The following is a 22,665-nucleotide window of genomic DNA, read 5'->3' as shown; positions in this document are numbered from 1 at the left end:
GCACGGTTTTGTTATTTAGGATGTCGTGCCTTTGTCGTGTGATGTCATTTTGGGTTTTAGGTTATGTTGCAGTAAAAAATAGATATTTATTAAAATTTTTATTTATTTTTAGATTTATTTTTATTGTAAATTTCACTTTTTCACTCGATTTAAAATACATTCATTAATTTTACTTGTGTGTCGCGATCTCCACGTAGTTTTTGGCGTTGTCTTCCAGTTGGTCTTTCAGCTCATCGCTCGGCATCTTGGCCGGAAGTTTTTGGCGTTGTCTTCCGGGTCCGGAATTTGCCACCGGAGTACGGGACTACGTCGGTTTACGCACTTCCGGAGCAGATGTTTTGCGGTCGTTACAGCTTCCGTTCAACAAACTGCGTGGGACAACACAAAGACGCTGGTTTGTTAGCAGGATCAGATTGGAAAATTTTTGGTTACCTGAAAAAAGATAACGTCATTCGGCTGAATCATCATATCCAAATCAGAGTTTTGTTGTTGAAACAAAGGGAATCTCATGACAGATATTATACTCAAAAAATCTGTGAAAATTCATAAAATAATTAATTGTGGAATATTCAAAAACTTAACTTTCAATGTAAAATTTTGAAAAAAAAAAATTATAAATTTTTAAGAAAATAAAGATAAAAGAAAGTTTAAGACAACAAAAAATTCTAACATTTTAAATTTCAAAATAAAAATCAACATCAACGCATGGGTTTTCTCCAATGTTTTATGGAGAAAACCCATCTGGACCTGTTTAAATATTTTTGATTTTTTTTTTAAATTTAAAGTGCATGTGTTTCTGAAGACCACAAAGTCCATGCTTTGAGGATGCTAAGAACTTAAACGACTTTGAACAATTTTAAAATGTTCGGATGTTTAAATTAATCGTAAAAATTTAAAATTTCTGAATAATTAAAAAATGAAATTTAATCTTCGACATATTAGAAATTTACAAATATCATGAGTTATAAGAATACACTCAAAACCCGATGGTTTGACACCAACTGTTGTCAAACTAAAAAGTCACTTTTAGTTTGACACCCATTTTACAAACGAAAAAGTGATCAACCACCGGGGGCTGAGTGTAATACAATATAAAAATTTAAGAGATTAAAAATTGTAGAACCTAAGTATTTCAAAATTATATATTTTTTTTTAATTTTCGAAATTTTGAATTTTAAATTTTAGAATTTTAGAATTTTAGAATTTTAGAATTTTAAATTTTAGAATTTTAGAATTTTAGAATTTTAGAATTTTAAATTTTAGAATTTTAGAATTTTAGAATTTTAGAATTTTAGAATTTTAGAATTTTAGAATTTTAGAATTTTAGAATTTTAGAATTTTAGAATTTTAGAATTTTAAATTTTAGAATTTTAGAATTTTAGAATTTTAGAATTTTAAATTTTATATTTTTATATTGCTTTTACCTTTTGTAATCTGCATTTTTCAATTTGTTATAACTTTAATATAAATATTTTTTATTTAAAAAATATTTCTGCAAACATTAAAAAAATAGCTATTTTTTTGTAATCTGCTTTGTTTTCAACCTTTTTTAATTAATTTTATTTTTTCAGTAAAAAAATATAAAAATATAAAAAATCTGTAAATTATTATTCAGGATGTTGGTAGTTTTTAAATTTTGAAACTCATCATCGAGATAATCATGGCGGAGCACTTATGTTAGAGTTTTTTTTATTATACAATTCTGAAGTCCAATAATCAAAACACCCAATATTAGCCCTCATACTTTCCGTCTTCCAAGCTCACTCCCGATACTTTGAAATGCGCCTCTTCCATCATATCAATGACTTGAAGCAACAGTTCTATTGATAAAAACTTCCGGTGGATCAGAAACACCGCCACGAGATGATTATTCTGTACCCTTTTTCTCTTACCTTGGGTAGAACTTTTGACACTCGATGTTTCATCCTCCTCCTCCTTTGGAATGAACCATATCCTCCATAAGCTCGGTTCCTTCCGGTCCCGTCTTCCGCCACGAAGACCTGGCTCGCCGGATTCATGCGTCTCGTCCTTCTCCTCCACCGCCACGAAGACCGAATTCTGAATATCTGGAGCATAAGAAACTATAATTTGGCCACTTTCCCACTCCGGCCGGAACTTTCCGACAGAAAAAGAAGCACAACTCTCGAGTTTTTTTGATTAGGTCCTATAAACATATGAAAGACAATAGCTTATTGGTCCTTTTCAAAAAAACTCTGGAACTTACCTATCAACCGGTCAAAATCCTTCCGAAGCCCAACATTAACAATAACTGGTTCGATTCGGTTGCAATCAAGTCCAAACAAGACCAGCTGAAGAGAACTGTCAAACTGTTTGCGTCGACGAAAATCGTGACGTCGAATTGAAGGAAAACCCTGTTTGAAAAATGTCGCACGTCGTGCGAGCTGTCGCGCGGTTTTGATTTTACCGTTTCGATATCGATTGGTCGAAAGGACGACAAACGGACGACAAACACTCGACATGCCCGACATTGTTTTTTCCATCGATTTTCCTTCAATTTGACGTCACGATTTTCGTCGACGCAGTTTGACAGTTCTCTTCAGTTGGTCTTGTTTGGACTTGATCAAATCAGAGAAACTTTGAACCGAATCGAACCAGTTTACTTTGTTGAAAAGTTCGTGTGGATTTTTGCCGGTTGATTGGTAAGTTGTGTTGCTTTTTTTGCGAGCGGCTTTATCACAGCAATATTTATATTCCAAATTTTCTGATTTCGGCCTTCGTGGTGGAGGAGGAGGAGAACGGGTCACATCGTTGCTCCGGCGGGCCATGCCGAAAGACGGAAAGGGAAGCACCCGGTCTGTGATCGAGGAAGCGGATTGGTGTTTAACTTTCCGCGGGAGGTGGCGGTGCATGGTTTTTATACGGTGAGTTGTGTTTTGAAACGATAGAGGAGGTGTGCATCGTAGACGATTGCATCGTAGACGATTGGACGACGAAAAATAAATGAGGACGATGAAAGTGTGAGGAGGAAAGGGCTGGGGGTGGGGACTGGACAATTTAAAACCTGAAACCATCACAAATTCTAAACAATAATATTCTATTTTTCAATTCTGATTCTTTTCAATTCCACAATTCAAATTTTCTAAGATTCAAATAAATATAAAATAATACAATTAAAAGGTATGGTTTCGTTCAAAAATATGATAAAAATTAAAAATATATAAAAATATAAAATTATTTCTATTCAATTCAATTCTGTTTATTTCTTTGGTTATCTTTTAACAATACACTCAAACCCCGATGGTTTGACACCAACTGTTGTCAAACGAACGAGGTCACTTTTAGTTTGACACCCTTTTTATACGGATTATAAAATTATAAAATTATAAAATTATAAAATTATAAAATTATAAAATTATAAAATTATAAAATTATAAAATTATAAAATTATAAAATTATAAAATTATAAAATTATAAAATTATAAAATTATAAAATTATAAAATTATAAAATTATAAAATTATAAAATTATAAAATTATAAAATTATAAAATTATAACATTATAAAATCATAAATTCAAAAATGTCTACAAATCACATACTCTTATTTTTTCAAATTGTATTATTCTCAAAATTCTTGATATTCTCAAAACTTTTTTTTAAAAATACCAAAGATTTTATTTTTATTTTAAAATTATTCAGATATTTTAAATTTTAACGATTCTAACATTCAAACATTTCATAATTGCTTAATAACTTTATAGTTCATTGCTTTTTTAGCAAGGACTTCAGAGTCCCAAGAAACAAAATTCTCCATACAAATTTTTGATAAAAATCAACATGCGTTGATGTTGATTTATCTGAAATCAAAAATGTTTGAATTTTTGTTGTTTTTTTCCTATTTTTTCCTAAAAATGTACAAGTTTAAATTGACCAACTTTTTTTTTAATTTACATTGAAAGTTAAATTTTACATTTTTAGTTATGTTTTTGAATGATTTAGCCGAATGACGTAATCTTTTTTCAGGTAACCAAAAATATTCCAATCGAATCCTGCTGACAACCCAGCGTTTCCGTATTGTCCCACGGAACGGAAGCTGTAACGATCGCAAAAACACCTGCACTGGAAGTGCGTAAACCAACGTTGTCCCGTAGGCCATCAATCTGTGAGAATTAAATGGAAGCGCCGCTCCAGTGCCGTATCTACACGCTGGTGTCGACTGCAAAAGATGGCTGACAAAGTCCGGCCAAGATGCCGAAGCGACGAGATGAGCTGAAAGACCAACCGGAAGACAACGCCAAAAACCACGTGAAGATCGCGACACACAACAAGAAAAATTAATGAATGTTTGTGAAATCGAGTGAAAAAGATTAATTAACAGAAAAAAATATATCTAAAAATAATTTAAAATATTTTTTCTTTTATTTTTACTGCAACATAACCTAAAAAACAGCACACGACAAAGGCACGACAACCTAAATAACAAAACCGTGCGACGTCGGTCGAATGTCGTACGACAATGTCGAACAATTTCGATGATCGATCGCACGACAAATACGACATTTTGGTGCAAAAACGTATGACATTCGTGCGAAAGTCGCACGACATTGTCGTGCGACGTCGTACGGTTGCACGGACGACAAACGACGGACGTTCGACGGACTTTTCAGTCAGGGAATCGATGGAAAAAAAACAATGTCGGGCATGTCGAGTGTTTGTCGTACGTTTGTCGTCCTTTCGACCAATCGATATCGAAACGGTAAAATCAAAACCGCGCGACAGCTTGTACGACGTGCGACATTTTTCAAACAGGGTTAAAGTAAAACCTATACCGAGGGGGATGTCACTTCCGCGCTAACCGAGCGATAAAGCTTCCTTTTCAAACCTTTGCAGCGTTCACTTTCACCTTTCCGCTTTAACATGCTTTAACGCTCGTTAACCGCGATAACTTGCTTTTGGCTTGCCTTTTTGCGTTCTCGCATCACACTGCTCGATTTTTTGACAGCGAGAACTGTCAAGAGCAAATGACAGTTCTCGTTGTCAAATCAGTCGAGCAGTTTGTTTTGCTAGATTTTCTCCGTCACCGGACGGATGGTGGTCAAAAAACGGTGGCGCTCTAGGAGGAAACAAGATTCTCGCCGCGTTGTGCTGATGCAACTTCCGAACGGAACATTAATGAAAACGGGCGTGTTCCGGGGCCGGTGTTGGCTGCGAAGAGTCTGCTAACGGAGCTTTACCACGATGAACCTGCGGAGGGCAAAACTGGTGGGGACAGATCAGCCGTCGGAACCGTTTCCTGCGCCTTCGAAGGGTTCCTGTTCCAGCGATTCGAGACGGGTCGGTCTTTCGTCGATTTCATGGTGGAGGAATCGAAAGGTCGCGCGACACTCTGAAGGACCAGAGCAGAAGATTGGAAACCTGGAAGTGGCCATTAAGATCCTTGAGCTGGCTGGTGAGAATCAAGGCGAAGCGTTCGAACATCGGCATGATTGATGCGACTGGCTGTGGACAACAATAACGATGCATACGGGCAACGCGGCCAGCTCGGAGGACAGCATCGACTGCAGACGGCACAGGCTCCCATTGTTCCAGAGACCGTCGCAGTTGCGCCCAACAGCGGCGGTGGATCCCGCTGGAGCTTTTTGGTCAAGGACTCGGCCACGCTGTTTAACATGCCGGACGCGGCCGACAAGGGGTAAAACGAAGATCTACCTGTACAACCTGAAATGCTGATGAAGACGTGTGGGTGCTCATATTCAGCCCAGATGTTAGTTATATATGACCGAACAACCCCTAAAAATTTCATGTGAATTTGATATTGAAATCGCTCTTAATTATTGTATTAATGCATAAATAAATTCTTAGCTCAAGTAAAATAAACAGTATCAACAGAAAAAACAGGATTTTATTCAATTATGTGTACAAAATCATACCGAACTAAGGAGAGAGTGAGTGGTTCAGGTGCGGGGGAATCAGGTGAGCTTTGCGCCAGTGGGTCATCTTCTTGCGCATAAGGATGAACCAATCGTAACCGGTCAATTCACTGCGCGGAACGGTTTCTTCTTGGTTTCTTCGATTGGCGATAAGGAGGGCAGGAAAGGTCCAGCATGGAGATGCTGCTCTGATGAACAACGCCATCACTTCGCTGTTGATCTTCCACGGAATGCTGCCCAGCTGGTTAAGTGTGTCCTTGGCGGCCGACGCACTCTCTGATGCAGCGAGAATATATCTAGTGTTCTGTTCTGGCCCAGTGTTCAACAACAACAAACGTCTAAAAATATTTAAAAAAAACTGTATGCACTTTCGATCGAAATGCTTGTTCAGATGAACAGGCTTACCTTTTACTTTTCCACACCGCATACCACGTCGGCTCTTCCCGGATGAGTTGCTGCTTAGCTTTTCCAGATTCTCGTCAGCGGCCGACAGAAGCACCTTAAATTTTAGATTCTCCAGCTGCAGCGCGCCGGACTGTTTTGCTACGAGTCGCACTAAAATGCCAATGCCTAGCAGGATGTCGATTGAGCGCTGACTCCGGAATGTTCGATATAATCTATCCAACAAATTAAAAAAAAAAAACTTAAACTCGCCGGATAAAAAAAACTTACCCATGAACTTTTTCTCCTCCTCGAATTCCACCGAAATCTCCTCCAAATTCCTTCGCTTACCACTTTGGGGCGAAGTTTCTGTTGGGCAGCAACTTGCCTCCTTGCGAGATATTCCGGCACCGTGTCCTGCAGATGTTGGAACGGGCGATCACATCGATGCAAACTTTCGAACAGATCGCAACAACCGAGAAGAGCCTGGTCCTGGTTATCACCTTGTCCTTCATCTTCTCCTTCTCGGCGACCTCCAGCTCAGCAATCTTCACCATCGAGACCTTGATCTTGTCCGTGTCCATCGGCGTGTTGGCGATCAAGATCTTTGCGTTCACGATGCATTTCGGCTTGTGCACAACGGTCTTCTTGTCCAACAGGAAACCCTTGTCAAGGAACGAATCCTCCAAGCAACAGCCGGCAAATAGTTTTGGCGCCTGCTTGGCCGCACTTGTTTGAGGGTGAAATTTTTGCTCCAGCAACTTTTCCGCCTCGCTCAGCATTGCAGCAACTCTGACACCACCACCGTCACGGAAGTCATTTCATCGCCAACCTCGTCGTCCTGGAAGCGACTCATGTCCACGCCGACCGCCTTCAAAATCGAGCCCCGTCGTTGGTGACCTCAACCTGGCCGGCGCTACGGCCGTGCGCAATCAGAATCTTGTCCATTCCCTCCGGGCCGAGTGTGCTCTTTACCAGATTGCCGATGGCGATGGCCCCCACAAACGAGGACAGCCGGGCGATCACCCCGGAGCAAACTTTTCCGGTCGTTGACAAAAATCGCAATTTTGCTTTGTTTTTTCTTTCTGTCAAAACTGCTTGAAAAAACCAAAACAAATACCGAGTTGCCAAACATGACCAAAAACTGCTCGACGGCAAGGTTGCAAGATAGATTTCCCTGGTTCAAAAGTCGAGCAGACGCTGGTCGCTTTAACTCGCTTTAACGCGCGTTAACTTGCGATAACTTGCTTTAGGGTGGCGTTATGTGAAAACTCGGCACGATGAGTACACAGAAAAAAAGTGTGAATTTACACGGCACTGAAACTATGCTTTCAATGTAAACATGCTCAATGTAATTTTGAAATTTAACTTAAAAAGTTGTTTTGCACTTAAAGAGCCTTCATGTAAAATGAGATTCAATGTAATGCATGTTTGTCATGTAAATGGTTTTGATTTTGGTGTCAAATGTCAAATTTGAATTTATGAATGTAATGTAAATTATAATTGCATGTAAAATTTGCTTGATGTAAATCTTCAAGACACTTAATTTCATTCGAACTGTTGTTTGTTAATGCAAATGACAGTTCAACATTGTTGACGATTGCGGGTGAAGGTGCGGAAGTTTTTTGTGGACAAATGTTAACTTCTAGTGTAAATTCAAGTAAATTAGTGATCTCTATGATGCTTAAGTGCAACTCACGATAGTTATGCTAAAGATTTTAAAAGAGTTTACTCAAATCGGCTTTTGACGGCCAGAATTACAAAAATTAGTTCCGTTGAGGTTAGAGTCAATGTTTGGGAATCTAGTTATAACTAAAGCATCATTGAATTTCTGAAGGCCATCCTAACCAGTATCAGTGAAGTCCGGTGACGTCTACGGGAACAATCCGGAGAGAATCTGTCCGGAGTTGCAGGAAGCAAATCGGTTTGGGGGAAATGATGAGGGATCTTCCGCTAAACTTCGGCAGGTTAACCGGGTAAGTAAATTTAATAATATAACTGTTTTCAATTCCCAGTTCTGTGTATCTTCTTGTGCTGATTGCCTACTTGTAAACAATGAAACAATCTTGTCTCCAAAACGCTTCCTTCCGGAGACCCCGAAGGCTTTTTGAAAGGGTGCAGTACGAAAACAAAAGCGAAATAATTGTTTCACTATTTGACGATTCATGGTTCCTTTCCTCAATTTAACCAACATCTTACCGACTCCTTTAAAGTTGCAGGGTGAAACATGATCGGCCAGTTCCAGCGAAAGCGTGTCCTCTCCACGTCGAGTGTACCCGAATCTGCTATATGTGTATGTCCCACTCGTTCTAGTGATTGCTAGTGACCGCAGCTTAGATCATGAACTTCCGCGTCAAATTATCCCGCAACTACACTCCAACCTCCTATAGTCGCAGCAGCACCGGAAATTGAGATTCCAGTCGGCGTGAAACTTTCGTCCATCGTGTTGACCCGCAGCTACCCGACGCAGAATCCGGGTTTATAGGAACTCAACGCGTCCGGGAACTAATTCGCCAACAATCCACACTCAGGGACACAGGATTTTTTGTTCGTGGGACCACTTTTGGGACAGATTTTTATAATTCTAGGGTTCAAGTGACAGTTAAATTTAGAAACCAAATCTTTCGCTACGAACATTTCAAAAAGACTTTTCAGAATGTAACAAAAAAAAATTATCTCGCTCACTCAAATGAAAGTTGTCATAACGTGTGAGCGAGAGGCACGTTTAATTCACACTGATAGTGTTCATCCGAAATGTTCGTCGCGCATCTGGTTGACATGTGCCAAGGGTGTTGACTCAACAAGGTGCATGCACAAGGATGTCGGAGTTGCAAATGTTTTCGAATTAGGGTGATCGACTAGGTGGTAGGTAAAATTAAAAATTAACTTTTACATTTGGTAAACATAGATTTTAGAGGAACAGCAGTGATTTCATCGAGCACTTAATTATTGACATTTGCATTTGCAGCTTCACTTCATTTGCACATTTTCAACAGAAATCCATTAATTCAAAACTTAACTCAGTTCTTCACTTCTAAGTGAGCTAGCAAGTTTCTATCAAAAGCTTTGCCAAATAAATCGTAAAAATAGTGAGAAACGGCAAATTTTATAAAAATAAGACCAAATCTTAGCATCCCGAAAATAATCCATTCCTTCTTTTGGGCAAAAAAGGGTGTTGCAAAATATATTTTCAATCTCATAATTTGTACTTACGTAGAATGTAAGTTTACAAGATCATTTTTTTTTTAAGCGGTCGTCGAAACAGTCGACGGGACAGATTGAGACTCTAAGGGAGCGTTCTTTAATTACGTAACGCAGTTGGGGGGGGGGGGGGTCGGGGGTTGTGTTACGCTCCATACAAAATTTCCAAAATTTGTATGGAAATTTTGTTACGAGGGGTCTCAAAATCCGATTTTCCGTCTTATCATCCGATTGAAGCTTCGTTGAAAAAAAAAACGCAGCCTCGGTTTAGAGGTCAAAATGTTGACAGCTCGCGTGCACTGTTTCCATTTTCCACGTGTGTCTCTGTTAAAATGAGGGTGCGTGTACGCTTTGTTGCACAAGAGCTGTCGAATTACGTCACAGTGTAAAACTCAATATAATTCAAAAATCTGGATAAAAAGTCTTATTCCCTTTGTTTATAGGTCCTTTCCATATAAAACACTAGGTCCTGGTAGTTAATTTATTTCAGGCAGCTTTAACATTTATGTCATTCGCTGCCTATAAAACACAATAGGAGATTCTACAAATCTTAACCAAAACTCTTTACAATCAACAAAAAGTCTGTAACGGGAAGTTGTCTGCAGCTGATTCCGACATGAACTCCGACATTTTTTCGCTCACCTGTCTAATTGTCAGACCGTTGAACCAAAACGTCAGCGATTTGATGTAAACATTGTAAGCACTTGCCATTCCTGAGTAATCGATTCAAACGGAGCAAAAAAACCAATCAAATCAAAGGAAAAGTAAGTATTTATAATGTTTAATAACAAATAATCAGTTTGTCTGCATTTTTTTGAAGATTTTTTTTTACAGGATATGTTTTTCTTATAAGTTAAATCAACATTTAGTTGCCCACGGAAAACAGGACCATCCAAACGCTCCATTCAGTCCACATTCTTCTAGGCACTCGTGCCGGGAACCGATGTGGACCTTAGCCAACTATCCCATCATGCCCAGTGCCACGAAGTGACCTCTTCAAGACTCTGCTTGAAAGCGCAATTCCCGCATATACAATTCCATCGAATACTGACGCCATCTGGTGGACACCTTGGTCAAACTCGCCCAGTTAAACCTTTTACCTATCGGGGTCATTTCGCTTGTAAACCACCGGAGTGGACCATCCGAGACTGATACATTTCAGCAAGTGGCATATGACACATTCAAAAAAGGCTTTACAGCTCTATGATTGTTCTTCTGTAAGTATTAATTTTTATTTTCGTAATGCCTCTGTTAAAAGTGAATATATTTTCAGTGCTAAACAAAACGCTGCTTTTGTTTTTCGCAATATAAGCCTACGACAACACAGCTGTCATGTGCCGCTGGAGCTGGAAACCGAAGCAAGTTATAATGTATTTTCGGCGCACGGGTCTTCGATGAAGTTTGGCATGTAAGCGTGAGACCAAAAGTCGGCCGATGACATTTGAAATGGATCATGATCAAGTAAGTTAAGCAATATTTTAACATTACACACATACACACACACACACACACACACACACACACACACACACACTACTTTTTTTTCATAAACACGAAACGAAACTATTGGCACTACGCCCCCCGGGGCATGGCCTTCCTCTAACGTGGGATTTCTGCTCCAGCGCCTCTGACGAGACAGGAGAAACCGGGACCGACGTTTTACTTCACCATCCGATAGAAGCTCAGTGGATAAGGCGGGAATCGAACCCGCGTCTCATAGCATCATCGGGATCGGCAGCCGAAGCCGCTACCCCTGCGCCACGAGACCCAGCCATAAACAGATCATAAACACACAATACTTATAATCCAGCTTATCGTAGCTGTTTAGCTATCTCGTAAACGTCTGCTTTTTTCAAAGATGTCACAAGATAGTACACGAGCCGTGTTATGAGAGAAAGGTGATGGGTTCGGGTTTCATCTAGATTGGTCAGTCAATTTTCCTTTAAAGGGATTGAATCATTTCCAACTCATGGCTGAAGTTTATTATAAAGTTGTTCAAGTAATTGGCTGAAATTTAGTAAAATACTCTGTTGAATCTTAGATTTGATGGAGTTTTCAAACGCTTGTTGGCTAGTTATTTTTGTTGTTTTATAAGGTATTTTTTGTCCTTACCAGATTAACTCCGACTTTGCTTGAAAACGTTTTATGCACCACACGTTATGTTAATCTTTTTTTGTTCTCATTTCAATATCAATTGGAGTAATTCAAATAAATGTATGTTATGTATACGGTGCATGAGTCGTTTTCAAAGTATACTTCAGGAGTACAAATTTTAATTCTGATTAAAGGCAAAACTAATTTTAAACGTTCAATAAAAGCCTAAAAGCGTATGAAAATTACATTGGATTTAAGATTCAACGGAGTAAAAAAATTTTTGATTTCGGTAAATTTACGTAGATTTCATCGGAAATTTACATGTTTTCAAAGCGCTGTTTGTTCGGCATGATTACGTCGGATGGCATGTAAATTTCCACTGAAGTTGATGTAAATTCGCATCATTAATGACGTGCACTTTTGGTACATCATAAATGATGTAAATTTACCGAATTTTTTTTTCTGTGTAGCGTTGATGCTTTTCGAGCTCGTTTTTGTGCGTTTTAGTGTGTTATCGCGGAGTGACGTCCCCCTCGACCTATACCTATCTTTAGTAAGAAAGACAAAAAGTAAATCGTTCTAAAAATTGATCGGGATTGCCGATCGATGTCGAATTTGTTTCAGATGTTCACTCATGGTCTGTACTATGAATGTAGCAAGAAATTTTGAATAAAATCAGAAATGAACAATGTTGGCGAAGGTCTTTTACCTTTTTTTAGGGATTTTTTTTCTTATGGTAGGTCAATCAAACGGCTCTAACTCCAGAACCATATTATGAATCTGGATGAAAATTTGGGAGGTTGTAGGGCTCGAAAAATGCAATTTTTGAGATAAATAAAAGATATGAAAATGAAAAAATTTTACCATATTTTCATTTGAAAACTGTGTATTTTGTTGAAAAATCTGGCCGCATCCGAAAACAAATGGATATTTCGAAATTTGCGCGGCAACTCGCCCAGGTTCAGCACACTAGCTTTCGTCTGCATTTAGAAGAATCGAAATCGGATATAGAACGGCGCGACACAAAATTTAGCAAAATTTTACCACATACGAACATCACTCGACCTCCACGGAATTTATTTTCTCAAAATTCTAGGGGCTGGAGATAGACGAGTTCTGTCAAGGTGAATCGATAGAGCGTAGAAAATCGATGCAGTGTGATTTTTTGACGATTTTTCCGATTAAAACTCATGCTGAATCGACATATTTACGAAGATGGAAATGACGTCCTGGCTTAAAGTAAAACCACAGACAAACAGACATGAAAGTTCGAACAAATTTTTGATCAAAACGTGGGATCAGTTCAAATTTGAATTTTGTATGCTCACTAGCGACATCTATAGACGATTCCTAAAATCTCCCCATCCTAAATGACAGTAGGGCATGTGTATGTGCGTATGCGCAGATGTCAACGTGTCTGCAGAATAGCATCAAAAGACAAACCAAACCAAAACATTGAAATTGAATTGTTGCCGGCTACAAGACAAATGTTACCCTTTCGACGGAATGTCCTCCTGCCGTTACTCGAACGCCCAAGGCGCCTGCAAAGTCAGCGTTTTCTTCTTCTAGATGGTGGAGAGCGGACATTTGCTCAATGAAACATGCTTCATTTTGGAGACAACAGCGGTGACGACCGTCCCTAGCCGCGGTGCTCCGGATGTTATCAAAATCAATGAAAAAGGAGACGTGAAAAAACTGCACTCTGTGATGCAGCTGGTTCTATGATGTTGGGGCATTTTGGCTATCGGTTCTACATGTTTTGAAAAGGAGTGATGGCGTCAATGGCATCGGTTCACCTGCACAACCTTTGTGGTGGAAGGGGGTTAAAGATGATCAATTTTAGCACCCGTCAGCACCGGTGCCAGCTGCTACACCTGCCAAGAAGGCTAAGATTTCCGCGTGTAAAAAATATCACAGGGCTACCGTTTTTGAAGCGGCTCAACCACGTCAAAGCTCTGCCTATTGGACTGCAACACATACAGATTTACCCGACGGGAGCGGCCCAGAAAAGCTTTTTTTGGACGTAATCTTCGAAAGAAATTCCATTTCAGATAAAATAAACACACGTAATGTGGCGGCAATCAAAACATGATGAATATGAAAACTGTCATTTGCTACTCAACACAAAAGCGCCTCTAGCGGCGAATCCGAAAAGTAGAAACCATGCTTTCCGATTTTTGAAAAAAGTCCGTTACACTTTTGGGACAACCTGGTGACCTGGACTTTCATGTCTGTTTGTCTGTGGTAAAACCTATACCTTTCTTTAGTAAGAAAGGCAAAAAGTAGCAAAAACAATGTCCAGTCAATATTTTGGTATGGAAAGAAACAAAAGTGATATTTCAATACTTCAATATTACGTTTGATTAATGTTTCATTCTTTTTTCGACGTTTTACTCAAATGATCAAAATCGATCAGCACTTCAGAAAGGTTGTTGAAATTAAATAATTGTCAAAATTGATCGCAACAATTTACCACACATTAGATCGATGATGCTATGAGACGCGGGTTCGATTCCCGCCTTATCCACTGAGCTTCTATCGGATGGTGAAGTAAAACGTCGGTCCCGGTTTCTCCTGTCTCGTCAGAGGCGCTGGAGCAGAAATCCCACGTTAGAGGAAGGCCATGCCCCGGAGGGCGTAGTGCCAATAGTTTCGTTTTTTTTCGTTTTTTATGATCGTTAGTAAAATTGCAACACTGTTCAAAAGCATGAGCATGAGCATGAGCATGGTTGACTGCCAATGAGCTGCTACTCCGTTATTGACGGATCAGCTGAAGTTACACAATGAACCAACAGATGAATAGTGGGAGCTAATCATCCTCACTGTATAACCCCTGAAGATCTCTGCTTTAAGTCAATACCGGCGCCCCCAAGGAGATGCAGTTCAACAAAAGTAGGAATGTTAGTCCGATAGTTGAAGTTGCAGACTCATCGACACAGAGTTTGTCGCTCTATACCTGTTGACACCGTATGAGACCGTTGAATCCACAGCATCTCCTTCAAGCATCACGGGAAGTGGGGAATTGTGTTAGTAGGGAAGGAAAGGGAAGGTCAGGATTCATCTTGGTAGATGATATGACCAGAAAGTGAAACAATCGTTGCCTTCCGAGCTACGACGCTATGAGAAGGACTTATCAATCGCGTATTGTTTTACTTCTTACCGCCGGCGTGCCATCCGAGCAACGATGCTTTGGGAAGGACTTTCAAAACAAAATGAATTTTGAATTAACGTATTATTCGGTGATGTACAATTTAGGATAGATCAGGATTCATTTTTGTAAGATGATATGACCAAAAAGTGAAACATTATCGCTGCCTACCGAGTTGCGACGCTTTGAGAAGGACTTATCAATTCCTCAATCGCGTATTATGTTTAACTTCTTACCGCCGGCGTGCCATCCGAGCAACGATGCTATGGGATGGGCTTTCAAAACGAAATGAAAATATAACATATAATTCAACGACGCGAATCTCTATTTCAATGCTTTCCGATCTATTTCTCGCGGGTTCGCGCGCTATTCACACTTCGATCGATCCAACGAACACCACACGACTGATGGCCCAACTTCTCAAGGCACACTGCGACCCCCTTTTCAATGATTTTGAGAACATTCTACCACTTTCCGCGGGCTCGCGCGTCGATTCATTCTCCGATCGATCCAACGAACACCACACGACTGATGGCCCAACTTCTCTGGGCACACTGCGACCCCCTTTTCAATGATTTCGAGAACTTTCTACCACTTTCCCGCGGGCTCGCGCGCGTCGATTCACTCTCCGATCGATCCAACGAACACCACAACTTCTCTAGGCACACTGCGACCCCCTTTTCAATGATTTCGAGAACTTTCTACCACTTTCCCGCGGGCTCGCGCGCGTCGATTCACTCTCCGATCGATCCAACGAACACCACAACTTCTCTAGGCACACTGCGACCCCCTTTTCAATGATTTCGAGAACTTTCTACCACTTTCCCGCGGGCTCGCGCGCGTCTCTTCACTCTCCGATCGATCCAACGAACACCACACGACTGATGGCCCAACTTCTCTGGGCACACTGCGACCCCCTTTTCAATGATTTCGAGAACTTTCTACCACTTTCCCGCGGGCTCGCGCGCGTCTATTCACTCTCCGATCGATCCAACGAACACCACACGACTGATGGCCCAACTTCTGGGCACACTGCGACCCCTTTTCAATGATTTCGAGAACTTTCTACCACTTTCCCGCGGGCTCGCTGCGTCGATTCACTCTCCGATCGATCCAACGAACACCACAACTTCTCTAGGCACACTGCGACCCCCTTTTCAATGATTTCGAGAACTTTCTACCACTTTCCCGCGGGCTCGCGCGCGTCTATTCACTCTCCGATCGATCCAACGAACACCACACGACTGATGGCCCAACTTCTCTGGGCACACTGCGACCCCTTTTCAATGATTTCGAGAACTTTCTACCACTTTCCCGCGGGCTCGCGCGTCTATTCACTCTCCGATCGATCAACGAACACCACACGACTGATGGCCCAACTTCTCTAGGCACACTGCGACCCCTTTTCAATGATTTCGAGAACTTTCTACCACTTTCCCGCGGGCTCGCGCGCGTCGATTCACTCTCGATCGATCCAACGAACACCACACGACTGATGGCCCAACTTCTCTAGGCACACTGCGACCCCCTTTTCAATGATTTCGAGAACTTTCTACCACTTTCCCGCGGGCTCGCGCGCGTCGATTCACTCTCCGATCGATCCAACGAACACCACAACTTCTCTAGGCACACTGCGACCCCCTTTTCAATGATTTCGAGAACTTTCTACCACTTTCCCGCGGGCTCGCGCGCGTCTATTCACTCTCCGATCGATCCAACGAACACCACACGACTGATGGCCCAACTTCTCTGGGCACACTGCGACCCCCTTTTCAATGATTTCGAGAACTTTCTACCACTTTCCCGCGGGCTCGCGCGCGTCTATTCACTCTCCGATCGATCCAACGAACACCACACGACTCAGTAAAAATTGCAACACTGTTCAAAACCCAATAAACTGAAATATTAGATTTTTGAATAAAAACGCGAATTTTCTCCCAAAAGTGCTCAAATTGTTTTAGAATATGGAGTACCCGCCGTCGAGCAGATTTTGACAGTGACGGCGGGTGCTTTATTGTTTTTAAATGAATTAAGTTTAACTTATTTTCATTCAAATAAAAAAAAAGCTGAACACATTAGCGAGGCTAACAGGGTACTTTTTCGAAATAAAAATTTGATAAAAATAACTATCACTATTGCTATTTGAAAATCCTAATAAAAATTTTCGGCTTAGTTCAATACAAAAAAAAATTGTGATTGAATTAATTCAATTTGTAATTACAAATTAAAAAATTAAATAAAACTTATAATTTCGAATACAACTTAGTCTTTTTTGAGTAATTTCATTTATGTTTTTGCGTGTTTGCTATAAAATATTTTTATAGCACTTTGAACTGTGTTTACGTTTACAACTATTTTGTTTGTCAACCTTTCAGAATTAAATTTGGTCCTTTCAAGTTAAAAACATCAGTAAGTTTAAAATTAAATGCTCAAAATAAAATCTGACCTATTATCACACGCATGTACCTCCATGATCCGGAAGGTTCCAGGAGAACATACGTAATGGAACCGTAAACGGGATGTCCGACCGACTGCAAACTGGAAATGGTAGAGGAACGCCGAGGAACCAAACAAACCAGCCAAGTCGTGCATGTATTACGGCTCGATCCTCCGGTTGCATTTCAAGGTCAAACACTGGAACACGCCCGTCTGTCGCTGACCGTAAAAGTCCGTCGAGTTCCGGCTAAAGCTACCGTCAAGGCAAACGCCGACTATCGTGAACTGAACGTTGTTGAACGGCTAGTTGTGCACCACATCCAGGTGAACCGTGCTTTGAGACTGCATCGCCGCACGAAACGTGTCCACGGCCGCGTCAACCTGTAGATGTCGTCGTCGTGTCACATCGAACATTCACGCACCGAGAATAAGAACGCCATGCTCAAGACAGCGAAAAGCGAACCGGCAAAGAAGAAGCTGTCCATATTGAAAGGGTAAACAAAGTAAAGTAAGCATTTCAAAGAGCACAAAACCTGACACAACTTTTGTAAACAAGATTTTATCCCTCTTATAAACTGTCCCTCCCTCATGTAAACTGTTACTTTAGCCGAAGTGTAAACAAAGAGTCTATCCTGCTCACGTCAGTTGATGTTTACATTAGGAACAAGCAGGATAGACTCTTTGTTTACACTTCCTTCGGCTCTATTACAATGTTTTGCTTGAAGTGATACACTCTTTGTTTACAAAGGTTCACAACAAACCAAAAACAAAGCAATTGTTACTTACTCAGCGAATCCGGTCAACCCGGATCGAGAATTCAACCCAGAATCTGCATCCTTTTCAGGACCAAAAATTGTCACATAATGCACAAAACTTCCATTGACGAGCGCCCAACTCAAACTGAAGGACAGAACAAGATCAAACAGGTTGTTGTTTTGCTTGCTTTCATTCGCAAATGAAAGTTACAATAATTTCAGATTTACATTTTCAAATTATACATTGGTTTCAACATTTACATGCTTTTGAAAATTCAATTTTACAAAATATCTGTACCAAAATGTCGTTTACATGTTTTCATCAATTACATTGAATTTCATTTTACGAGAAGGCTATTTACGTGCAATACAACGAGTTAAATTGAATCTCAGATTTACATCGAGCATGTTTACGATTTAAACATCATTTCAGTGTCGTGTAAATTCACATTTTTTTTCTGTGTACAAACGTCGCAATCCCAAGCGCGCGACAGTTTGTTAAAATCCAAGCAAAAACGGATTGAAAACAACATTGACACGAATCTTTATAAAATAAACGATTTAATTTTAATCAAAAAGAAAGCACTTCCAAACTGGAACCAAAATTCGAGGACCATACCAAGTCCTCGAAGATCTGGGTTCCAATTTGAAAGTGCAGATCAAGAATAAAATAGATACTGTCCATAAGGACAGAGTAAGAAAATATTTCTAAAAAAAAAGATTTTTTTTTTTTAAAAAGAAGGGAGAGAGAAGGAGAAGAACCCAAATTAAATAATATATAAAAATAATAATAAAAAGAGAAGAAATTATATTCATCCAGAAGAAAAAAGGAAAAAATCAAAACATTAAACAAAAAAAAATATAAACTTTAGATATATTTTTTTTAAACAATTAGGAAGGGCGTGTGGTGGATACCGCCCTAGTAAGAACGACAGTTGCTACAATGTTGCAACTGTTCGTTCTAAGAACGCGTCAGCAGAATGCTGCGATCCAATGACCGACGATCGGATCGCACCCCCTCGGTGAGCTGGTGGTTCTGGCCCCCGCGGAGTCGGCCCCTGGCCGAACATTGGTGCCGTGACCAGGATGGTCTTCGCCGGAACACCGACGCCATTCTTCCACGGAGAACGCCATCGCAGAATCGCTGTCCAAGATGAAGAAGCCGCCATCGCAGTTCATTTACGTGTCCTCGTCGACAAGCCGCAAGTCCCACCGATTTTGACCCGTAAGTCTCTGTCCACGCCAGCTGGACAACCCGCACGGATGATCTCCAACGTTTTCGGTCGGTCCACCGCCTGAGTGGACATTTGCGGAGCCCTGCCTCCCGTTTTCGACATCTGCGGAACCCTGTTTCCCGTGTCAGAGTGACCCACGACCGCAGTGGGTACTCCGGAGCATCATCCTCGGCTTACGGCGGCTCATCCGGCTTCGCTGTGCTGTTTCCTGAAGTGGAGATTCGGGTCTTGTGCTCCCAGAAGGCAAGGCCGGGGTTGCCGAGTCTGCAACCTCTGAACAGTATCCAGTTCGGCTGTTCTCGGATTAGGTATCCACGGTATCAGCAAGCAAGGTAACCTTCCCATTCCTACAAATCCTTTTCCCATCCAAAATGGCGGCTTCGGCCATTTCCCAAACACCATCGTGACCAACTTGTGTTAGTGAAAGAGCGTTTCGGTAAATTTAAAAACATTCGTTTTGGCGGGAGTATGTTGGAACCTAACGTCTCTAGTGTTCCAGGGTGCAAATTAAGGTAAACAAAGCACCCCTCGCCAATGCAGTGTGGTGAATATCTGATTGTCACCACACTGAAACACAAACACAACGTAGGGTAGTATTGTTATTTGTTTACATTTTATCTGTGATACTTTTATGACCTATGAAAAGTGTAGAGTTAAGATTCGTGCAAATAAACGTTCTCTTTCTCATCAAACCTCCGACCAGGCAAGTCGCCTGGCAGAGTACTCAAGCTCGGTGTTTTATTTCACCCGTTTCCGAGCCCTGGAAGTCTGGTCCGCTGGTCATCTTCCGCTTCGTTTGCTGCAGTAGAACCTGAAAAGAATCGGTGAGCTGGTGGTTCTGGCCCCCGCGGAGTCGGCCCCTGGCCGAACACTTATATATATGAAATGGCTCCAATAGCTTAGAACAATTAAAATAAAACATTGTTGAAGTTTGTTTATAAAATTTCAAGAAAAACAAATATTTCAGTTATGAGTTTTTTGTTGTGCTAGTAAAAAGGAAAAATTTCAGATAAACCATCACAGTGATCACGCAGCTGAAAATGTAAATTCAGACGGTTTAAAATTTGATAGTTCAAATTTACCAGTTTGTTCTTGGGGTTTTCTCTCAGTATAAAGTACAAAAATGTAATACTTATGGTTAGATAAATCTAAATATTTTGTCAGGATTTTTTTCGATTTCAAAATTTTTATTCAAGTTATGTATATTTTAAATTTAGCGACAGTTTATTACGAAATTCAATTACAATTAAACAATTAAAGAAAATGTAAAACACTTTCTTCTCTACTCCATTAATACAAACTAGCTTTATGAATAAAGAGAAACTTTTGACGAAGGAGTTTCTTCAATAAAGACATTGAAAACTTAAGAAGAAAATCTTTTAACATTTTTGCATACATTACTTTACAATTTTACAATTCATCTTAATAGTTATACCATAAACCAAGTGATGGTATAAATGATTTGCTGGTTTTTATACTCTTTGATTTTATGCAACCAAGCCCCAAACAAAATCCTGGCTACGGCCCTGATTTTTAACTAAAAATTCGTAAGATTTACGATAAACCTTCTTTCCGTACCCCATTTAAAATTCAAGTGTTTGGCTACACAGCAAAAAAAGTAGTAATCCAGCTGCGTGTAAAAGGCCTGGGTGTTAGATGAATATTGCATTATTTTATGCAATTTTATGTAATTTTACACCCTGAAATATGTAGCACATCAGTATGGGAAACCTACTAGACCGAAATGTCAAGCCCATATATGCGTTTATTCTTTCAGCTTTACATCGGTCTGATGGCCGAGTGGGCTAACGCGCCAGTCCTTACTGTTGGAGCTGGGTTTGAATTCCACCGGTTGCAACTTTTTTTTTGTTTGCAAAAAATGTACATGCAGTGTGTAATATTAAGTGTTAATTTTGACGAAGGTGATGTGCATACTTTTGCATACGATTCTACCATCGATTGATATTTGATATTTGAGTGCTCTGTACAGCAGGGCCAGATCATTTGCGAAACACTCCGATGCGCTGTGGGAGTTTAGCTCAGTGTAGCCGTGCTTTGAAATAATCAATATATTAAGCCTCTGAGAATTATGGCTCGAGCCTCGAGTCGATCTGGCTCGAGATCGAGCCTTAATCGAGTCGAGGCTGGAGCCAAAATTCTCATACGCTGCAGCAGAGGGTTAGCTGAGGTTGCACACCCCATCCAAAACTTCGGTAGCATCCGTAGACGCTAATCGTCAATCATGCAGCACCATCTTCGCCATCCTGTGGACGTTGTCGCACTTTGCATAACAACTGGCTAGAATAAACAAAATCAAACTTTTTTCAATTAATAAAGGACTGTAAAACTTTTGGTCTTCGGATATCTATGTTGGAAACACATGGTATTCGTTAGTGCGTTAGAATATTTATTTGTTTAAAAATTTAACAATACAAGCATTAGTGTAAGATTATTGTTTCTTTTGAAACATTATCACTTAAGAACATGCCCATCACCAATTTATTAAGTCGGTATTGGAAGACTGTGTCACGATTAAATATATGATATATGAATAAAATTTAACGGAACACTAAAGTAAAAATAATTGTCACATTTACGGTAAATGGATATCTTCCCTGCATTCGAATAGGTATAACATTATAATTCATATAATGCTGTTCAAGAAAAACAAATAAAGTTGTTCGTTCTACTATGTCTCAAAAAAGTTGAATTTGTTTTTCTAATCTAATCTAATCAAACAGCTAATCCTTCTTCCAGGAGAGTGCCTTAGGTTAGATTATGCCTAGCCTAGAATCACCCTAGAGTTGATTCTTTGAAGTGGGTTGAAATTGAGCACGGAGTGTTCAAACATCAACACAAATCTGAATCTATTGGAGGAAGAAGCGTGGGGACACACCACCATACGCCCGGGTTTTGGTTTTAGGTAATTATTCGTTGGGAGCACCATGCTAAAAAGTTTTGGTGCTCTTGGACCGTCTGGGGAGGAAAATTGTATTTTTACAAATGCCCTGGACACTATTTGCCGTGATTATAGCGCCACCTAAAAAAAAAATTGCCCTTTGAAAAAAAGTCCAGAATTGTCTTTACATCGAATTAAACCACTAATGAATTTACCACACACGTCGCTACTAAAAACTATCTCTACTGCCACGGGTATGAATCTTCAAGCTCTGATAGCGCTTGGATTGCGCTGTATTGATCCAAGCTTATTAAAAAAACGTTACCTAATCCACCTTTAGGTGGTTGGTGCCTTCCTCATATTCATAAAGTCAATACATTCAGTAAAAATAGCAACATTCCCCCTTAACATGTTTAACAAATCAACAAATCAATATCATTTCTTTTGATATGGTTCGCAGACCATCAATATTTCTGGCTCATCGGCAAGGTCTGATAAAAAAAAACCTATCCAACGATAGTTCGCATGGAAGATTCAGACAATATTTTTATCACAATATCTGAAATCAAACCTCTAAAAAGTGTATAAATAACACTTAAGTGCCAATAACTTTTAATAGGGTTGTCA

At 40.0% G+C, this 22,665-nt stretch overlaps 1 protein-coding gene and 3 long non-coding RNA genes across 5 annotated transcripts; 2 read left to right on the top strand and 2 right to left on the bottom strand.

The window, feature by feature from the left end:
- Positions 1 to 335: 335 nt before the first annotated feature.
- On the bottom strand, positions 336 to 2,351 carry LOC119770460. Of its 2 annotated transcripts, none has more exons than XR_005278833.1 (3): positions 2,225 to 2,351; positions 1,893 to 2,066; positions 336 to 432 (listed from the first exon to the last, which is right to left on the bottom strand). It is a non-coding gene; the product is annotated as an uncharacterized LOC119770460 (long non-coding RNA). The 2 variants fall into 2 exon arrangements; XR_005278834.1 differs by having other exon boundaries at positions 1,893 to 2,164; positions 2,225 to 2,341.
- Positions 2,352 to 2,452: 101 nt separating this feature from the next.
- On the top strand, positions 2,453 to 4,338 carry LOC119770465. The gene is made up of 3 exons (XR_005278839.1): positions 2,453 to 2,660; positions 2,747 to 2,882; positions 3,983 to 4,338. It is a non-coding gene; the product is annotated as an uncharacterized LOC119770465 (long non-coding RNA).
- Positions 4,339 to 5,827: 1,489 nt separating this feature from the next.
- Positions 5,828 to 6,549, bottom strand: LOC6047278. Its single transcript, XR_005278840.1, has 2 exons — positions 6,295 to 6,549; positions 5,828 to 6,227 (listed from the first exon to the last, which is right to left on the bottom strand). It is a non-coding gene; the product is annotated as an uncharacterized LOC6047278 (long non-coding RNA).
- A 10,646-nt stretch (positions 6,550 to 17,195) lies between these two features.
- LOC119770457 (60S ribosomal protein L17-B-like) lies at positions 17,196 to 17,729 on the top strand. Its single transcript, XM_038265413.1, has one exon. The coding sequence runs from the start codon at positions 17,258 to 17,260 to the stop codon at positions 17,534 to 17,536; it is 279 nt and encodes a 92-aa protein (XP_038121341.1). The 5' UTR covers positions 17,196 to 17,257; the 3' UTR covers positions 17,537 to 17,729.
- The last annotated feature ends 4,936 nt before the right edge of the window (positions 17,730 to 22,665 follow it).

Source organism: Culex quinquefasciatus, chromosome 3 (genome assembly GCF_015732765.1).
Source record: "Culex quinquefasciatus strain JHB chromosome 3, VPISU_Cqui_1.0_pri_paternal, whole genome shotgun sequence".
In the NCBI taxonomy this organism is placed as follows: Eukaryota; Metazoa; Arthropoda; class Insecta; order Diptera; family Culicidae; genus Culex; species Culex quinquefasciatus.
This window is presented reverse-complemented; position numbering and strand designations above follow the sequence as displayed.